The sequence below is a fragment of the Nomascus leucogenys genome, unplaced genomic scaffold (genome assembly GCF_006542625.1).
Source record: "Nomascus leucogenys isolate Asia unplaced genomic scaffold, Asia_NLE_v1 000857F_79066_qpd_obj, whole genome shotgun sequence".
NCBI classification, from domain to species: Eukaryota; Metazoa; Chordata; class Mammalia; order Primates; family Hylobatidae; genus Nomascus; species Nomascus leucogenys.
The window spans coordinates 36106-57007 of record NW_022097187.1 but is presented as its reverse complement, the minus strand read 5'-3'; the positions used below and the strand labels follow the sequence as shown (position 1 = coordinate 57007).

The window sequence follows — 20902 nt, the reverse complement described above, 5'->3', positions numbered from 1 at the left end:
TTAGTTAAATTAACCAACTTAAAAGAAAATTTGTGAAAAAAGAAAATTTGCAAAAAAACAGTCTATCAGTTCTCTAAAAACTCTATGGGAATATGGTTCTAGGGTAATGTTTAAATGAAATCGACTAGCACCAACTTGAGAAGAGCAGTTGTTGGCAACATCAAATTCTTCCTGTTTTCTACAGGCTTCTGCAAGGGCCACTCTGTGAACAGGGTCCCAGATTTTTTCCTTCCGTTCTTTCTGCAAAGACAGAAAAATTACCTTATCATTAGGCTGACAAATACTCAGGTAAACCTAGACAGGCATTTATAAGTGGACTTTGTTGGTACAGTTGTGGTACTACACAATTCTCATAGAGAGGTTTTAAAAAATCATTTCTGGCCGGGTGTGGTGGCTCACGCCTGTAACCCTAACAATTTGGAAGGCTGAGGTAGGCGGATCACCCGAGGCCAGGAGTTCAAGACCAGCCTGGCCAACAAGGTGAAACCCCGTCTCTACTAAAAATACAAACATTAGCCAGGTGGGGTGGCAGGTGCCTGTAATCCCAGCTACTTGGGAGGCTAAGGCACGAGAATCACTTGAACCCAGGAGGCGGAGGCTGCAGTGAGCTGAGATTGAGCCACTGCACTCCAGCCTGGGCAACAGAGTGAGACTCTGTCTCAAAAAGAAAAAAAAAAAAAAGTTTCTAATGAAGCAGATAAAGCCATGGATCACTTATTAAAAACTAGTCAGTCAATTCATTGTACCCAGGGTTTAAGATAAGTTTACCAAGACACATCTAGATGTATTTTTATGTATCATATTCCCCAATTTAAAACCTTCTCTTCTCCAAGAATACTGACTGAATTCCCAGTCATTAAAAGGAAGAAAATGTTGTATTCTGGGCCCATACAAATTGGGAAATGCCATAAGCCTAGTGTACGCAGAGGACTACAGCTGCATTTTGACAGACAAGGCAGGCTTCCTCAATTTCCTCCCGCTCTATTTTTTTTTCCATCCTCTTTGACTTGATAGGGTTCTATGTTACTGAAATTGGTTTTAACCTTTATCTTCAGTGTCTTTAACTCTTGGTATCTCCCAACACAGCTAAAGGAACAGTCCACTTTAACAACACTATATTGGCATATTAAATTACATCTTATCAACACAGCTGATTACATTTAATATACTATCTAAAATGCAGTCATGCAATGGTTCACACCTGTAGTCCCAGCCCTTTGGGAGAATGAGGCAGGTGGATCACTTGAGCCCAGGAGTTCCAGACTAGCCTGGGCAACATGGTGAAACTCTATCCCTACAAAAAATACAAAAATTAGATGAGTGTGGTGGTGTGTGCCTATAGTCCCAGCTACACGGGAGGATTGCCCAGGAGGTTGAGGCAGTAATTAGCTATGATCATGCCACTGCATTCCAGCCTGAAATTTTAAAATAACATATTATGTAATAAAAGTTATACGCATTATTCTTGTTTGTTTTGCAGAATGATTAGAAACTGACAAATAAGGTAATCTGAGTAACTTCTTATGCTTCACAGGCCCTTGGGGAAATAACACTACAGAGGCAAGGGCCCATACATCTTGTCCATCAAGCTCACTTCCCAGGATTACACCTCATTTTACAGCTGCAACCCTGGACTTGTATTAGGTACTTGTATCAGCTACTTGTATCAGCATTCTCAATATGGTAGTCACTAGCCACATGACACTAAACTTAAATTTAAAAATATTACATAAGAAAATTTCAATTCGTCAGTCACACTAGACATATTTCAAATTCTCAATAGCGACACGGCTAGTGACTACCATAATGGTTAGAGCAGAAACTGAACATTTCAAACATTTCCATTATCACAGAAAGTTCTATTGAACTGTTTTAAAGCAGGCCCTTTATTATTTGCTTACCACTCTTATTTTTCTAATGGCACACTGGTACTTCTTACACTTCAGCAGTTTTAGGTCTGATTAACACTTACCTTAATACTAAATGATGACTAACTGGGAGCAGGAAGGCTAGTTAAACAGGGGAGGGACATTATCACAGAAACTACAGGAACAGAAACGAAAAGGTGGTCTGGACTTTGAATCCACTGTCTTTAGCCTTTTTCAAGTAAGTCCTTCAAAAATCCAGTGAAAGCTATATCCCATCTCCCAGAAAAACACAAAAATCTGAATATAATTTCAGTGTATTCACAGATTCCCTAAACTTGTCCATGTACCCAAGATTAAGAATCACGACTTTACATGGATGACATTCCATTGAGCAGAATCTTTAAGCAGTCATTGTTTGAAAGCCACCAACCACCCAAAAAACTAAGAGTTAATGAGATTTTATGAAATATTTCTTATTCTTCACTAGGAATAAAATCTGAGGAAGAAGACAAGTCAGAAGAATACAAGTCATTGGTACCAGATTGTACATTACCTGTATCCTTTCCTTGAGAGCCTTAGGATAGAAGTCATAGCCATTTTTTATGCCAATATGGTATTTGCCTGAGGGATTTGTCCAGCTTGCAGGAATCTACAGAAAAAAAGAAAAGTAACCTGTTCATTCACTAAATGCTTTCCAATTCCAATGATACACTACTGAGCAAAAAAGTGTATTACTTCTACTCTAATAAGCTTAAATTGGATAAGGATGCTCATGTACGACAACAATGTGTTTAATACTCTAAGTAGTTACTTAATGTCTTTATCACTTCTTTTTTCTCATCCATAAATAATTCAATTAGAATAATACCTTTCATTTATACAATGCTTCATGGTTTAAAAAGTGCTTTCAACATACACTATCTCAATAAACTGCTAAAATCTTGTAATAATCTTTCAAACTATCTCAAAGTATTTTAAAACACTTTAAATTTTTGGTACAGCGATGCAAACAGTATGCCTAGTTTACAAATAGAGAAAGCAAAGCAGCAGAGAAATCAAATTACTTGCCGGAACAACAGGAAAGCTGAAAACTGGAACCTAGTTCTATCATGGAAACCAAAAATTCTGTACAAAGGATATGGGATTTAAGGTCAGATAAATCTGGCTCTGAATCCAAACTCTATCACTAACTAGAAGGAACCCACAGGCTTCTACTTCTTTATCTGTAAAAGGAAGAAAATCTCTACCTTATTCTTGTGAACAACAAAGTGAACTGAGCATCAACCAACACGAATGATCAATCAAGAAAATGTAGGGTATTCATATTCTTTGCAATCATGGAACCGTGGTCATCAAAAACAGCTTTTAAATATGAATAAATGGCAAGGTTGAAACACTCAGAGCTGGTAGCCTCATCAATCCTCACTTGTGCAATATCTTTAACTCATCCTCATGTCCTTCATCCAATTACTTCCCAGGCAAAAAACTTTTGGATGAAATTTCCTCACGACTACAGAGAGGAAAACAATCCTTCACAGAGCTTCAAGGAGCTATTAATACCAAATAGTGACCTTCTGGAGGCCTCTGTGTCATTAATCACTTCCAAATCAACTGCACGTCTGGAGAATGTGTAATTTCAAACACGCTGGCATACAAGCTAGCACTTTTCACTCAAAACTTAACCTTCTTTAGAGAATAGGAATTCTGAACTTTAATGTTTTTGCAACAGCCCATGGCAAAACAATAAAGCACTGCAACAACAAAAAGGGAAGTAGTCACTAGCTTTTAAATTCTGAGTATTGATTCACTGCTGTCCCACTACACAGGTGGCTTTGTAACCCTGGGCTAGCAGCAACTTCTTTGTACAAAGACATTACAGAAAATCATGAAATGCCAAAAGATTAAATGAAGTAACTAATTAAAATAACTGCAAAATAGAAAGGTGTTAAGTTATATTTAATCACAATTTCTTAAAAAATATAAAGTACAATAAAAACAATCCAATAGACATAATTTAATTATAAATGAGAATAAAGTCTGCACGGTCCATGGAACCAGATACTTCTCAAATCACAACTATGTATCTTCCTTACCACAAAGGCAGACTAGTTACAAAAATTACACCAAAAACATCAGATAAAAGATATAATCAGGGCTATCTGTTCTAACTTTAGCTGAGTTAGAGTAAAGCTAACTTTATGAGGCAATTATGAAATTTTATTTTGCATATTTGAGTATTCTACATGAACAAAGTTATTTTTTCTAAGAATAAAATCTTTACATTTGACCATTTTAGGTTGGTATCTTAAAAATGGTTCTAATTACACAGTAACTACAATGTATTAAGACTGGTTTTCATATGATACACATAATCTTTTTAATTACCAATTACACCTCATTTCTCTGACTCTCTTAAAGACAGGATGCCTAACAAATCAAACATTTTTCTTAACGGGCCAAGTGTCATCTGAGTGTTAGGGTACCATGCAGTGAAGTCCTCTTAGAGGCTTTTTTTGCTTCCAAATGATTTCAGTCTTGCCAGCCTCATCACACAGGCCAGGGCACATGCACAGTTTCCTTTGGCTGTCACTGCATCTAAGTACCATGCTGAATCTGGCCAAGTCATTTATTATGCCTGGATTTATCTTTTTTTTTTTTTTTAAACCAAAAATATTTAAGACTAAGTGTTGATTTTTAAAATGACTTCCAGTTAAATGTGGTAAAATGAAAAAGGTACTGTGCTTCCTCCCAAAATGCTACTAAAATTAGAATAAAGGAAGTGGGGGAAGCATCCACAAACAAAGGGACAAAGAGAATACGAAAGAGACCTCAGAAGCTCACCACATTTTGAAGGGTGCCATGTGAAAAGAAGGCACTAAAAATTAGAGTGAAAATTGTGGAACACATGGTGTTGGGACAACTGGGTATTTTTACAGAAAACAGGAAACAGAACTCTTCAAACTAAGCATATAAAATCACTTCCAGGTGAATTCTAGAACAAACAGAAGAGGAAAGCTGTGAAACTTCTTAGAAATACAGGAGAATATCTCTATGATCATGGGGTCAGAAAACACTTGTTATACACTGCTAGTGGAAATGTCTGTTTTTTTATTTTTTTGAGAAGGAGTCTCGCTCTGTCACTCAGGCTGGTGTGCAGTAGCGCCATATTGGCTCACTGCAACCTCTGCGATTCTCCTGTCTCAGCCTCCCTAGTAGCTGAGATTACAGACTTGCACCACCACGCCCAGCTAATTTTTGTATTTTTAGTAGAGAGGGGGTTTCGACATGTTGGTCAGGCTGGTCTCGAACTCCTGACCTCAGACAATCCAAAGTGCTTGGCCTCCCAAAGTGCTGGGATTACAGGTGTGAGCCACTGTGCCTGGCCTGGAAATGTCTTTTAATACAAACACTTGGTCAAGGAGATGTCCTGTCCAATTAAAAAACAAACAAACACGCGCTTGGAAAAACTGTTTGGCACGACCTAGTGACGTATCTCCATGATTCAGCAATTCTACTCCTACGGCACACATCCTGGAGACATCCACACACGTGCACAGGATACACAAACATCACAGCAGAATGGATAGAATGTGGTAGGTACAAACCACGGCATATTACACAGCAAGGAAACTGAATAAATCACTGCTGCCAGTGACAACATGGGCAAGTCTCACGAATCTGAAATCTCACAACACCAAGGGAAAAATGATGTATGATGAAATTTTATGAAAGAAACGAGACTGTTCATGTAAAGTTCAAAACTAAACAATATATTTTATGTAGCCACACAGATGTGGTAAAACTACACACAAAAAAGCAAAGGAATGATTATCACAGAAGTTGAAATAGGCTGTGATGTAGGAGGATGCAGGAAGTTTCTGATGTATGGCAATACTCTTTATCTGGATCTGGGTGGGTACAGTGGTGTTAGCTATACTATTCATAAAACTGCATATATGTGTTTTATGTACTTTATGTATGTATATTTTACAATAAAAGCTTTTAAAGTTCTATTCACTTTCGTACTTTTATCTACTCATGGGAGTACCACAGGCCATAAGTAGCTTACCACTGGTTTCTCAAGGAGGCCTGGGAATATCATCCTTAGAGAATGAGGCTACTGAAGTGTTCAAAGCACCTAACTAACAGTTGATCTTAAACTGACAGAAAAATAAAAGTCTGTTAGCAGTTTATGGGCTATGTGGAAAAAACAGACTATAAACATTTAATTCATTTCAAAGCATGACAGCTGGGCGCGGTGGCTCACGTCTGTAATCCCAGCACTTTGGGAGGCCGAAGTGGGTGGATCACCTGATGTCAGGAGTTCGAGACCAGCCCGGCCAGTTTGGCAAAACCCCGTCTCTACTAAAAATACAAAAAATTAGCAGGACATGGTGGCGGGCGCCTATAATCCCAGCAACGTGGGAGGCTGAGGCAGGAAAGTTGCTGGAACCCAGGAGACGGAGGTTGCAGTGAGCCAAGATCATGCCACTGCACTCCAGCCTGGACGACAGAGCAAGACTCTGTCATAAATAAATCAATAAATAAATGCATGACTACATCAAAGAAACTTGAAGACTTCATTGTGCTGCTTTCTGAAAACTGTGTACTAAAGAGTTGCAGAGATGCAACTAGTCAGAATCCCAGTGATTAATAATTCTTCCTTTTATTGACTACTGCAAAATATCTAAATACCTGGACATCCTTGAAAAAAAACTAAACTGAACATGTGTGTGAGTACATTTTATGGATGGATGGAGAAGAGAGTTCTAACTAAGAAGACTGGTGGAAAATTTGTATAAGAGCACTCCCACTGCCCCATCCCACATCCTGCCCAAACTTCACCAACCAAGCTGAACCAGAGAAAAGCTGACATGTCAACAAAGCAAAGAACAGGTGATATGGTTTGGCTCTGTGTCTCTACCCAAATCTCATGTCGAAATATAATCTGTTCGTGTCAGGGGAGGGACGTGGTGGGAGGTGACTGGATCATGGGAGTGGATTTCCCCCTTGTTGTTCTCGTGATGATGAATTATTACAAGATCTAATGGTTTAAAATGCATGGGGGCTGGGCACGGTGGCTCATGCTTGCAACCCCAGCACTTCGGGTGGCTGAGGCAGGTAGATCACCTGAGGTCAGGAGTCTGAGACCAGCTTGGCCAACATGGTGAAACCCTGTCTCTACTAAAAACACAAAATTAGCCGGGTTTGGTGGCAGGCACCTGTAATCCCAGCTACTCAGGAGGCTGAGGCAGGAGAATCGCTTGAATCCGGGAGGCAGAGGTTGCAGTGAGTTGAGATCACGCCATTGCACTCTAGTCTGGGCAATAAGAGTGAAACTCCATCTCAAAAAAAAAAAAAAAAAAAAAAAAGCATGGCGCTTCTCCCTTTGCTGGCTCTCTCTCCTGCTCAATCATGATGAGAAGACATGTCTTGTTTCCCCTTCACCTTCCACCATGATTGTAAGTCTCCTGGGACTCCCGAGTCATGCGTCCTGTTAAGCCTGTGGGACTGTGAGTCAATTAAACCTCTTTTCTTCATAAATTCCCCAGTCTCATGTAGTTCTTCATAGCAATGTGAAAAGGAACTAATACAAAAAGGATGAGACATAAAAATGAGTCTGCATGACATCACTCCAGGCCCCTTGCATGGTGTGGCTACCTGAATACCTACGGCCAGACTTCTTGCTCACTCCTCCCCTAAACCCCAGGCCAAATGGGCTAAGTACTTCTTTAAGGTAACTGGGCACCCCGATGGAAAAAAATATAGTGTATACTGATATTATGGGGGTTCCCCTAAATGTTATCATTACCCTATATTGAAATCCACCAAAAGACCCTACATAAGCAGAGGAGCTTCCAGTCACCTTTTCTTGTGCCTTGCTAAAATAAGACAGCTAGGGATGGTTAGACACCTAAACAAAATATCTAACGTAAAAAGCAGAGAACAAGAAGAGGAGGTGGAGAAGGAGGAAGGAGAGGGTGAAGAAAAAGGGAGAAAGGAGAGGAGGAAGCAGAATAGGAGACTGAGAAAGGAGAACAGGAGGAAGGAGAGGGAAGAAACAATGAAATAGAAAAAAATTAAAATTTTATCTCAGAGATAAAATGTTGCATATATGATACAAAAATACGCTCCCAGTGAACATGACGGGGTTTTTGCAATTCCCAGTGAACATGAAGGGGTTTTTGCAATTAAAAATAGGCAAAATTAAAAAAAATTCACACAAGGGTTACGATGTTGAGAAAATGCTGGAAATCTCTCAGGAAGGAAAAAGATAAAGGCAGTGAAGAAAAGGTGGAAAAAAATTTAAAAATTGGAGGATCAAGTCAAGAGGTCCAACGTTCCATTAACAGGAGTTCCAGAAAAAAAACAGCAAAACAACGGAGAGGAAGTTACCTAAGAGAAAATGCAAAAAAATTTCTTGGAAATAAAGGACCTGAGAATTAAACTCTCTTCTTCCACATATTAATTCTACAAGTAAAGACTAAGACTAGAAAAAAAAAATCAAGAAATAAAAAATATTAGCATGTTATTTTAAGCTGAAGAGAATTTAATGTATTAACGTACTGTTGAAGTAGAAAACAGTAGGGGAGAGGTGGGACAGGATTTAACTCTTTTTGTTAGAAGCCTTGTAAAAATATTTGTCTTTTTAAACTATTAAGACATACTGAACACAATTAAAAATTAAGTTTAAAAACCCACAATGACGGGCTGAGAATACTTAATAGTAGAGCTAAAGAAATACATCACCAAGCTGAGAAAAGACAAACCTTATAATTTTTTGGCTTTATTTAATAGCAATATATATGGACATATATAATTCTACCTTTGAACACTAGTGATATTATTAGTTCATGTGGTTTATCTAAAGCAGGGATTACTGCAGCTATTTAAAAATCAATGAGGCCAGGCATGGTGGCTCATGCCTATAATACCAGCACGTTGGGAGGCCGAGGCAGGTGGATCACTTGAGGTCAGGAGTTTGAGACCAGCCTGGCCAACATGGCAAAATTCCATCTCTACTAAAAATACAAAAAAAAAAAATCAGCCAAGTGTCGTGGCACATGCCTGTAATCCCAGCTACTCGGGAGGCTGAGGCAGAAGAATCACTTAAATACAGAAAGCAGAGGTTGAGGTGAGCCGAGATTGCGCCACTGTACTTCAACCAGGGTGACAGAGTAAGACTCCATCTCAAAATTAATATAAATAAATAAATGATTGAGTAATACTTTATATGGCTCTAAGTCTGCAGGACTTACTAGGAATTCTCTCTGGTTTCTCAGAGTACCATAACTCACAGGAATCCCAAGTTTCCCTTTGAAACATATTCCAATAACAAGGTTGACTTGGGGGAAGACAGGCCAAACTCTAGAGTAATTCAGATGGCTGAGCATTTCTAATCCGAAAATCTGAAATGCTCCATTGACCATTTCCTTTGAGTGTCATGTTGGCACTCAGAAAGTTCTGGATTTTGCAGCATTTCGGATTTTGGATTAGGGAGGCTCAACTAGTATATTCAGTGCAAATATTCCAAAATCTGAAACCTAAAACACTTCTGGTCCCGAGCGTTTCAGATAAGGGATTCTCAACCCGCACCGTAAACTGGACGACTCTTGACAATTGAAACTTATTTTTTCATATAGGGACTGGAAGCTCAGCATCAGGGTGCCAGCATGGTTGGGCGTAGGTGAAAGCCCTCTTCCTGGCTTACAGAGGCCACCTGCTTGCTGTGTCCTCATATGCCCTAGAAGGAGCTTGCTCTAGAGAGAGCTCTCTGATATCTCTTCTTATAAGGGTACTAATCCTATCCTGAGGGGACACATACTTATAACCTCATCTAACCCTAAATATCTCCCAAAGGCCCAACTTTCAAATACCATCAGACTGAGGGATACGGCTTCAATGTATGAATTTTGGCAAGGGATGGGACACAGATAATCAGTTCATAACACACGGAAAAGGAAGTATAACCTGGATTATTAATGGCTGCCATCTGCCCGTGACAGGCAGATTTCTAAGAAGACCCAAGTCCCTCCCCTAAGTGAAGGCAGGACCTGTGAATATAATGAGATGTCACTCCCATGATTACGTTATGGTATGTAAAGAAGGTGAAGGGATTTTGCAGATGCAATTAAGGACTCTGAGCAAATCAAAAGGGAGACGATTCTCAGTGGGCCTGAACGAATCAGGTGAGTTCTTTAAAAGAAAGACTGGGGTCATCGCCAAGGTCAGAGATTCTCTTACTGGCCTTGAAGAAGCAAGCTATCATGAGTTTTACAGCTGCAATGAAATGAATTTTTCCAACAATCATGTAAACTTGGAAAAGAAGCCTGAGCCTCAGCTGAGCCTTTAACCTTGACTGCAGTCTTGTGAGACTCTGAGCAGAGACCCACAAAAAGCCATGCCTGGACTCCTAGCCCATGGAATCAGTGATCTAATAAATACAGAAATACACAAGGTTTTAGGCGGCTAAGTCTGTGGTGCTTTATTACACGGCACAGAAAGCCAATATGCTGCCACAAAAAGCTTATTTAAAAGACAAGGCCTAAGAACAATTCAGATAGATGGTAAAAGGTGAGAAAAGCTAACTAAATAATCATAATTTTATATACCAAACTAATGCTGCTTAAGAGTACAGGATCACAAATTCTTGTCATCCTTCATGCTCCTTAGCTCATGAGCTCCTCTGTGCTTGCTTTATAATTATTTTTTATGTTTAGCTTACCCAGGCCTTTCTACCAAGGACATAGAATAAGACAAAGCTGGTAGGCCAGGTGCCCTGGCTCACGCCTGTAATCCCAGCACTTTGGGAGGCTGAGACAGGCAGATCACAAGGTCAAGAGTTCGAGACCAGCCTAGCCAAAATGGTGAAACCCTGTCTCTACTAATCATAGAAAGATTAGCTGGACGTGGTGGCAGGCACCTGTAATCCCAGCTAACTGGGAGGCTGAGGCAGGAGAATTGCTAGAACCCGGGAGGCGGAGGTTGCAGCGAGCCAAGATTGTACCGCTGCACTCTAGCCTGAGCAACGGAGCAAGACTCTATGTCTCAAAAAGAAAAAAAGAAGTTTAAAAAAAAAAAAAAAAAGACAAAGCCGGCCACTTAACTTAACAGCTACTATAACCTAAGTATTTCTTCATGGTCATGTTCACTGGGAATACTATGAAGGGACAGCAAAAGATGAAGGCAAAGCTATGATGTGGTTACTTTCTCTATCTTTGTATTCAAAACATAAAATTTGGCAAGCTCACTGAAAAATACGGCCCAATTCTAAGTACCTCATCAAACAACAAAATAATGGCTTCTTCTAAGACAGCCTCAATGATTCACTTCTTGTGAAATCTCTTCCCCTTAAGCGTGTGCTAGATTTATTAACTCACTTCCAATGAGCTGAATATAGCGGTCCCTTCCAAGGTCACTTTTATAAAAAGCCTGTGGCTTTCATCATGGGGACTCTCTCGGCTCACTCCCCCAGGGAAGGTGCTGCCAGGTACTGCAGCACTGTGGAGAGGCCCAATGGCAAGGAGCTAAGGCCTGCAAGTGACCCTCCAGTAGGCTTGGAAACAAACTTCCCCTTCCTCTCCCAAGCTGAGCCTTCAGCTGAAGTCAGCGCCATGGCTAACCGTTTGCAACCTCCAGGGCGACTGTGAACTACCGGAACCCCGTTAAGCCACACCCAGATTCCTGACTCACAGAAACTCCGAGGTAATAAATATTTGTCATTTTAAACCAGGAGGTTCTGAGGTAATCTGATATATGGCAATGGATAACTAATACCACCACCAAATGTAAGGTGAAAACATTAGATGCTTTGAGGCAAGAGTAAAAAAAAAAAAAAAATTCAAAAAGAAGACAAAAGGTCTCACCTTAAGCACTCTTCCTGAAAGGCCAACAATTTCACCATCCTTTGGCTCTACTTCCGTAGCAGTATTCACATCGCCACTTCCTGTTGTATCAATGATATCAACGATTTTTGGTTTTCCATCAGTTGTAACCTGAAAATTAAGAAAAATAAAATATGAATGGTAGACTTTAGGTTTTTATTCCTAAAGAGAACAATGCAAATCCACATATATATGTGTGTGTATATACAAAATCTACATTCACTTAAAAAGAGAACTGAATTGTTTTAAGCCAAAAGCCTGAACAAATGCTAGTAAGAAAATTTAATCGTGGAAACACTACAGAATCCTTCAAGTGGTTTCATATATTCAATTAACAAATATTTACTGAGCATTTACTATAGACCACACCCTATTTTAGGTGCTGGGGATATGGCAGTGATCCATACACAAAAATCCCTGACGATCTTATAGCGAGAAAGCAGTTCAGTTAATAACAAAGTAAAATAAAAAACATGTCAGATGTGCTATCACACTGGGTATTAGGAAAAAAAAAAAAAGAACATGTCAGGTGGTGAAAATTAACTATGGAGAAAAATTAAGCAGAGAAGGGAGACGGTTAGTGTGGGGCTTTCAGTATAAGTTTGGCTGGTCAAGGAAGGCCTTGCTGAGATGGTAACATTTGAGAAAAGATCTAAAGATGGTGAGCTGTGGGCTGGACAAGTTTAGAGCTTCAGGGAGAAAAATGTTTAGTAATAATGGTACCATTTAATGGCACCATTATTGGATGCCACACTAGCGCCTCAAACGCAACGAAGTTCAAGCTTAACATGCCCCCCGCCACCTGATTTTCTCCAGGCTTTGCCAACCCAGGAATCCCCACGCCCAGCTGTTCACGCCAGCAACTTAACAATCCTCCTCTGATTCTTTACTTCAGTTGACTCCTCACAGCGAAGCTAACAGGAAATCCTGTTAATTCTTTGTCTAGAAGATAGCTCAAATCCATCACATTTTCACTACCACTATCCTAACTTTCCAAACCACCACCATCTCTTGCCTCCATGAAGTGAATCACCTCCTAAGTGGTCCCTCAGTTTCCACTCTTGGCCCCATCAAAAGTAATACAGGCTGAGTGTCCCTAACCTGAAAATTCCAAATGCTCCAAAATCATCGACATGAAGTTCAAAGGACATGTTCATTGGAGACTTTCAAATTTGTCATACTCAACCTGTATTAAAACAAGCTGTATTTTATCAGTCCTCTCCTTTAAGCCCATCAATGTATTCATGGAGCACTCAGAATACTCGCATAGAAAGCCTCGCACCATCTGACCCCTGCCAACCCGTTACTCAGGAGTCTAACCACGCCAACCTCCTTTCAATTCCTGAAACATGCCAAACTTTTTCCTGCCTCATGACTTTTCAAACAGGTTCCTTCTGCCTAGAATTCTTTATCTCTTCAGTCGTTCCACAGGATTCCAGCTTCTCTCAGTTTTCTATTAAAGTCCCTCCTGCAGAAAGGCCTCCTCGATGACCTCCTTTAAGTAGCTGCCATCCTAAACTGGATTATTTTTTCTCACTCTACCTCATTTCCTTCACAGAACATAATTCTATTTCTAATTATACAGGTAGGTGATCTTCATCTGTTCCCCCTATTAGAATAGAAAGCTCCATGAAGGCAAGAGCCATGTCTACTTTATTCACCAACATATACCCACTACCTAGCAGTGCCTGTCAGGCATTCAATGAATACTTCAGTATTGAATTACAAGACACAAGTTACTCAGCACTAAGACTGATTTTCAAAGGTCTGATTTCTTGCCAGTCCACAAATTTTCATTTGAGCCATAACATGATTGCTACAAGTAACAGTATATATTTTTATACATTTTTGTGGGAAAATAATTTCTGGGCTCTTTCTTGACTGGCTTTCCAAAGGGAATTTGTTGCATTCGGGAATAGGTACTGAGTTACCAGCAGGAATCAGCCAGAAAACAGAGACACGAAGACTGGGGGGGAAAAAAAACAACAAAAAAAAACTCCATCCTCAAGAAAGAAACAGAAACATAAAAACCGTAGAAACTGTCAGTAAAGTGGAAGAGCACAGTCTTCAGACTCCAATTCCACCTGGAGAATTCACATTCTTTAAGACAAAGCTTAATGTCCACTGCTCTGGGTCTTTCTGACCAACACGCCCCTTTCCCCAATACAAGTATTTCCTCTGCAATAACCTCCAAGCTCTGTAATTAAGGTATACCCTAAAGAAGGAGAGGGAAATTCATGATGTGGAGAAAACAAAAGCACACATTTCTTTTTTTCCTTTATCAGACAAAGCAAATGGGTAGTTGGTGGACCCCAAATCTCATTTCAATCTTGTTGCCATGGAACAACTGAGGGCCTCATAGCTGAAGGGGTCATAAAGGCCTCCCAGGCACAGCTGTTATTTTCATGTATGGTAATTCTCAAGTTGGATGTTTACTTCTTGGGAACTGTCCTATAATAGTAACAAATAAGAATTCTAATACTCAGAAAGCTCAAAGTCATAATTAAAAAAAATCACTGTGGGAATCATACCAAACCCTGATACAGCTATAAAACTTAAATCAGATACTGATTCTGAAGAGAAAGGCTATGTGTCTCAAAATATAATTAAAAAAAGAAAAATGTAAGAAAATCTGCCAAAATAAAAATGGAAACAAAATAAAGTTGATACTACTTTATAAAATTAAAACTAGCTAGGTCATGTACTAATCATATAAGAAAATAACCTATTTTAAAATGTATTCCAATATGGAATTTGAAAGATACACAGTAACACTAAGAACCCAAATCACCTATCTTCACCTCAATAAGCAAACCTGAGTGACTTGAGATCAAGAATAACAAGAGAGCACTAACAAGTCAGATACATCTCTCTCATTAGAAACCTCATTATCAATATATGAGCAAAGAAAAAAGCCTAATGGGATTTAATGGCTTATTTGTCACCTACTTCCACATGCTTTACTTACAAGGATCTCTCTCCTACACACACAAATTTTCATTACAAATTATTATACATGCAATTATCCTATCCATGAATTTCTTACTTTAATATTAGATAAAGAAAACCACTTCACTAGACATAAAAAGACAAAAACAGAAATGTAGGGTCAGAGGAGGGTTTTAAAAAGGCAAACCCCCTGAGGATTTGCCATGGTGTTTTGGGAGAAGTAAAGGAAAGGAGGAAGGCGAACTGCTAACAATGGAACTATATCCCTCATCTCTGAGATGGGGGAGGCTTCACATGGGAAAGAGGGATTGAAAGCATGGGCAGTTAGTGTCGGTAAGAGCTTCGGTATTAAATCCTGGGTCCTGGGGTGGGAGACTGGGAAATGCTTACTGGGCTATGTTGGCTGGATGAAAAGAAATTGTCCAAAGACCTTCCCAAAATGTCAAGAATCTAAGTGAGTGTATGTCTCCAATGTAACCATTAAGGTAGAGGAGTTAGTGAAGGTTGGAAGATTTGTCAAACATTTGCAGAGAGGACCAGAACAAAAGGTAGGACATTTGCAGAGAGGACGAGAACAAATGGCGGGAAGTTTGCAATCTATCATAAACAACACAAAGTTAATGAATTGACTTAAAATTTCAGGAAAGGTACTGAAAATATTCTTTTAAGCAAATAAAGATTTAGTAAATATTAACCAGTGACTTTTATTCTGAGAATATAATGATTAATATAAATAAGACAATCTTTGCTTTTGGAAAGGTTACTATCAGTTGGAAAGAAAAACTAAGTAGAGAGATGATGACAAAACAGGACAATACATAATAGAGGTCAGGCCAGTCTGGGTAACACCGTGAGACCCTGTCTCTACAAAAAAATAAAAAAATTAGCTAGGTATGGTGGCACATGCTTATGGTCCCACTACTGCAGAGGCTGAGGCAGGAGGCTTGCTTAAACCCAGGAGTTTGAGGCTGAAATGAGCGGTGATCCTGCCACTGTGCCACTGTACTCCAGCCTGGGTGACAGAGTGAGACCCTGTCTTTGAGGGAAAAAAAAAAAAAAAAAGGTTGGGACACTATCTATGAAAGCATATAAAAACATGTAAGAACACAAAACCCAGCTTGGGGGGAATGAGGGAAAGCTAACTGAAAGGTAATAAAATTTTAGTGAATGTAAAAATAGAGTTTTACGAAACTACTCATAACCTCCTCAAACCTTTTTTTTCCCTCCGTGAGGAAGTTATATTCCTTCATTATGCCCATATATATTTTTTCCATTCAACAAAAACATTTAACATTACAAGCACATTTCATACAATTTTGATACATGCTTTCAAAGATTTTTAAGTTAACCAGGAAAAGTTATCTAAACAGAAATACTAAAATACATATTTCAGGTGCTATTAAGGGGATCTGAGCAAATTGCTGTTAACAGCAAAGAGACAAAAAGTCTAAATAACTCTCAGGAGGGACTGGGCCTTACTCACCTCTGAAGCTGCAGGCCCTAACACAATGGCAAACACACACATAAATACGAGGTGGGGGGGGCGGGCGGAGAATTAAATCAGTTGATTTTCCAAAACATAATGGTGTCAAGACCCGACTGGATCTTAAAGGATGAAGCAGGAGTTTACAGATGATGGATGGTAGAAGCCTGACGGAAGATGAAACGCCACATGCAAAGGCATGTATTGGCAAAAAGACCTGAAACATCTAGGTGAGTGAAAGAGTGAAATGTTGGAGGGGAGGCAAAGGATGAAAGGTGGGGATGAAGGGGCTATGGACATAAGAAATGATGAGAACTGAGGCTACATAAGGAGGCCAGAGTTGGATGGCAAACGGCCTCATAGATACCATTCAATTTTTTTTTTATTTTTACACAAAAGCAATTGAGATTCCAAAATGGCTTTGTTTTAAATGAGGGTATAATACAAGGTTTGTTTTTTTAAGGAATCTAACTCTAGAAATGTGAAGGATGGATCAAGACTGGTGGAAGGGAGACCTCCTGGCTATTGCATATATATATTCTGGTCTAGTCCAAGTTCCATCTGGTCTGTGAAACCTGACCAGTCCAGCTCTTACTGGCCAGTGCTGCCCCCAATCCCTGCCCCATCCCCCCAATAACCCTTGTCAATCTCTGTAAGAGTGACAGTTTGCAAGATTGTATCATTTAACACAAACTTAGGCACCTGATAGGTGCCTGAATATCTGCTGAGGAAATATGAAATCACTTACGTAACTACTACTCTTCTCATGCCACCCATCCTCCACTTTATCATGCCCACAGAGCTGTCACAAAAGAATTGGGCCCAAGGAAGTCACCAAAGACTGAGACAACCCACTGTGTTCTTCCAAGTTTTCACTTGTGCCTCTAGTCCTTTATTCAGACCCCCCGGCTTTCCAAATGGCCAATTCAGCCTCATCTTCCTCCTATTTCATTCTTTCCTTCCTTTTTTCTTTCTATCCATCTTCTAATCTTAATGACGTACACATATATCTACAAAATAAATCTGTTAAAGGTACAGGAAAAAAAATCCTCATGTTTGCAAGCCACCGTACCCAATTTCTTTTAACTGGCTATGTTTAGGTCAACATCTGAGTCAAGGTTGTTAAAAGAGAAGAGTTATGCTTTCATTTTATTTCAATATTTTATTATCTGAATATTTATTACATGCAAATATCTAACATATATTTACCCTCCAAATAGCTGGTGATGAAACATCCAGCGTAAACTTCTATCACTTATGGTGGCAGCTAAACATTGGGTACACATGGACACAAAGACGGGAACAACAGACACTGGGGATCCCAAAGGGAAGGGGAGGAAATAAGGCTGAAACACTACCTACTGGGTACCATGCTCACTACCTGGGTGACAGGATCAATCACACCCCAAACCTCAACATCAGGCAATATCCCCATGTAACAAACCTGTACTTCTACCTTCTGAATCTAAAATAAAAGTTGAAATTATACATATATAAAAGAATAAAATATCATTGCCAAGATAGTTTAATATTTTTCTTGAGCATTTTAAAAAGTCACATGTAATTAGTCCTCTTATAATCAATTTTCACAACAATGCTGTGGGGTGAAAATTATTGCTACTTTAGAGAGAGTAACAGAAGAATGTGAGAAACAGATCTGGAAATTCTACCAACAAATTCTACCAAGCAGCACTTCTCCAAACTTTTCTGACCCTCTTATTATCCTGACAAAAGAACCCGTGAACCACTTATCCCAGCTGTTCTCCTCCCACTTATCCTATAAAAAGTAAACACACTCCACAGCACAATGGAAAGCATTACTACTTTGTCATAAAGCCTCAATAGTTGATAGCTGTCATTGTTTTAAGTCTAAGTTATTAATACAACGACAATTATACAACTCCAGTTACCGGGAGGGAATTCAGTACCTGATCCTCTCCTGATTCATAAAAGGTGTGCTGTACTCCAGAGCGGTGCTGAAGAACACACACCAGAAATCAAGATTCCCAGGGGTTTCTAAGCAGATTCGGCCAGACTCCCCCTCGTTACTTCCAAAATGCTACCTCAATAATCAGAAAGCACGATAAAGGATCCAGAAGGGAAGGGACATTGTGGGGAGGAGGATGAGTGTTTAGTGTAGAAAGGAGGATAAGATAGCCAGGGGCTGATCAACGAGAGATCAGCATACAGTAGGATTAGTCAGGGATGCTGGGAGATGGATCTTGAACAATGGTGAAATTTTATTACTGGAATTCAGTAAAGGGCTAAATGTACAAAAGTTAAACTTTAAAAGACTTTAAACAGAATGCTTTTAACGAGAGACAACATACTTTCAAAAAAACTACCTTCTGGTATGATACCCTGAATCTACAGATTTTAAAGTTGCCTAAGGCAAAAAAACTAAGTAATGTTTTTAAAATGTCGTATGTTTTCAGGTTTAAAAAAAAAAAAGTCGCATAATTTCATAAGGTCTGAGAAGCTGCCCAAACCAAACCTAACTGAATTCTCCTTATGTAAACGAAGACTAGCCACAAGATTCAATGACCCTAAGCAAATACGCTGCAGAAGATCGTTTAAAAATAGAATACACAAAACTACCACAGGAAACAATTCCGGAAGCGGACTGGGTTATCTTCTGGAAACCCAGCTTTCGTGCTTAAAGACAAACTATTCTTCCCCAAACCAAATCTCCCGATCCCTAAACATTAAGTTCTCACATGTCAGTTGCCTATCTGGTGTCTCCACCCCACCCCAATGATAAAAGCTGTAAAATTCTCTTTAAAAACGTCAGGCAGCGACCGGTGTCCGAGGCACCAGGGGTATGCAGAGGAAGGCGGCGTGGAGGGAAGGAGCCTGGGGGGTCCGGCCTGGCAGCGCCGAAGCGAGAAGGAAGGGGAGTCCCTGGGGCCAAAGGGGGACCCAGGCTCCCCCAGGCAGCCGCGCCGGGCACGCTGCTTTTGTTGAGCTGGGAACACGGTCCAACCGGGGTCCGGGCCCTCGCCCGCCCAGCGACCCTGGCACTGTGCACCGTTGAGTCCCCTTGACGGGCGCCCGTCCCTCCCGCGCCCGGCTGTGACCTCTGCCCACCCCGGCCCGGACTCGGCCGCAGAGTGGGGCTTTGGCCCGCCGGGCTCCAAGACTGTGTCCCCACCCGCGTCCCCGGCCGCCCGCGCCCCCGCGCCCGGGCCCTCGGGGGCTGCCTCACCTGCATGCCCGGAGCCCCCGGGTCGACCCCCGTGTCCAGGACAGCGATGAGCACCCCCCGCCCGTCATACTCCGGGTAGCGGCAGAGGAGGAGGCGGCTCCGGTCTCCTTCTTCGGCAGGAGACCGTGAAAAGGGAAGGGCTCCTCAGTGGCAGCGGTGGCCATGGACGCAGGATGGAGGACGAGGAAGCGGCAAACTCCAGGCTGCGCGCGGACTAGCAGCGCGAGGACACCCGTGCGGCCTCGGCCGGAGGCGGGGGCGAGGGGCGGGGTCGCCCGTCTCCCACCAATCCCGGCCTGCCAGGAACGGTGGCCAATCACGTGCTTCCACGTAAGCCAACGGCGCCGCTCTCAGGAGCTGGGCCCGAGTATTGCCCGGGCTGCAGTGAAGGGGGCGGAGTCTGAGGACATTACTGGAGGGTTCGGATCTCCAACCTGGGGTCTTGAAGAGGCCCCGCGCTTGGGGTTTTTAGGCAACAGCAGGCCTCCAAGCAAAGAGTCCTGCTGTCCCGGACCGAATCGCTCCCCGAGCGACGGGCAAGGAGATGGACCGCAAGCCAGGAATAATGGGAACCCTTCGCTGGGCAAACGATAGTTTCCAAACTTAAGGTTGTGGATGAAACATTTTGGTGCGGCTGCTGCAGGGGCCTCAGCCCCGGGGTGCTGACCCGAGGCAAGGGAGCCGGCGCACGCACGCTTAGCCGCTAAGGAGCCTGCGGTGTCGGCGAAAGCTCCGGACATGATTTTGGAAAGTCGTAGGTTAGGGGGTGTAGACTTTGGGTTCCCCTGTGTTGTTATGCCCCTTTGATGACGGTGAGGTGGTGAGGGGGAGCGATAGGGTGGAGACAGGCAATAGTTTCAGTCAACAGGAAGTGGGTTGTTGGCCATTCCGTCGCCTTTGTAGCCAGTAACAAAGCACGAGACTGAAAGGGCCCCTCCTATCCTCTGCTGATCCTTAGTTTCCGGGATTTCTGAAAAACATCCTTTTTTCCTCTTACACTGAAGTTTCTGATTGCTCCTTACGGCTCTCCACTCAATTATAGAGCCATAATTTGCAGTTTTCCAAATTCACAGTGCCTGCCGTCAGTTGCTGCAAGCTGCACAGTGGTCCTCTGGTGATCTTTATGTCTAAGCTCATGCCCGGGTAATCTTAGCCTTTTATTGTGCCGAAGACCCCTTTGGCAATTTGGTGAGGCCTATTTCTCAAGCAGTGTTTTAAAATGCATACAATGAAATATATAGGACTACCCAGGAAATAAATTATGTTTAAATGCAGTTATCAAAAATACTAAAGGCAATTTTGTTATATAGCAGGGGCTTTACATGTGTGTATATAGTTACAGGTGTGCTTCTTTTGCATTAAACAACAGGAGTTAGGGCCAAGGCTAATGAACTACCATAACTTCAAAATAGTGAAGAATATAATTATTTGGAGATAGCAGTGAAAACTGCAGTATGATGAACTGATTTTTATTGGTGACATAACAGCTGGTTTTTGCCTACATTCATACTTA

General features: G+C 41.2%; 1 protein-coding gene across 1 annotated transcript; it reads right to left on the bottom strand.

Moving 5' to 3' along the window:
* On the bottom strand, nt 1-19470 carry LOC115834180 (tripeptidyl-peptidase 2-like). The gene is made up of 4 exons (XM_030808940.1): nt 19390-19470; nt 11735-11863; nt 2422-2517; nt 1-240 (listed from the first exon to the last, which is right to left on the bottom strand). Exons 1-4 carry the CDS (start codon nt 19393-19395, stop codon nt 19-21), a joined length of 453 nt encoding a protein of 150 aa, XP_030664800.1. The 5' UTR covers nt 19396-19470; the 3' UTR covers nt 1-18.
* Nucleotides 19471-20902: the final 1432 nt, after the last annotated feature.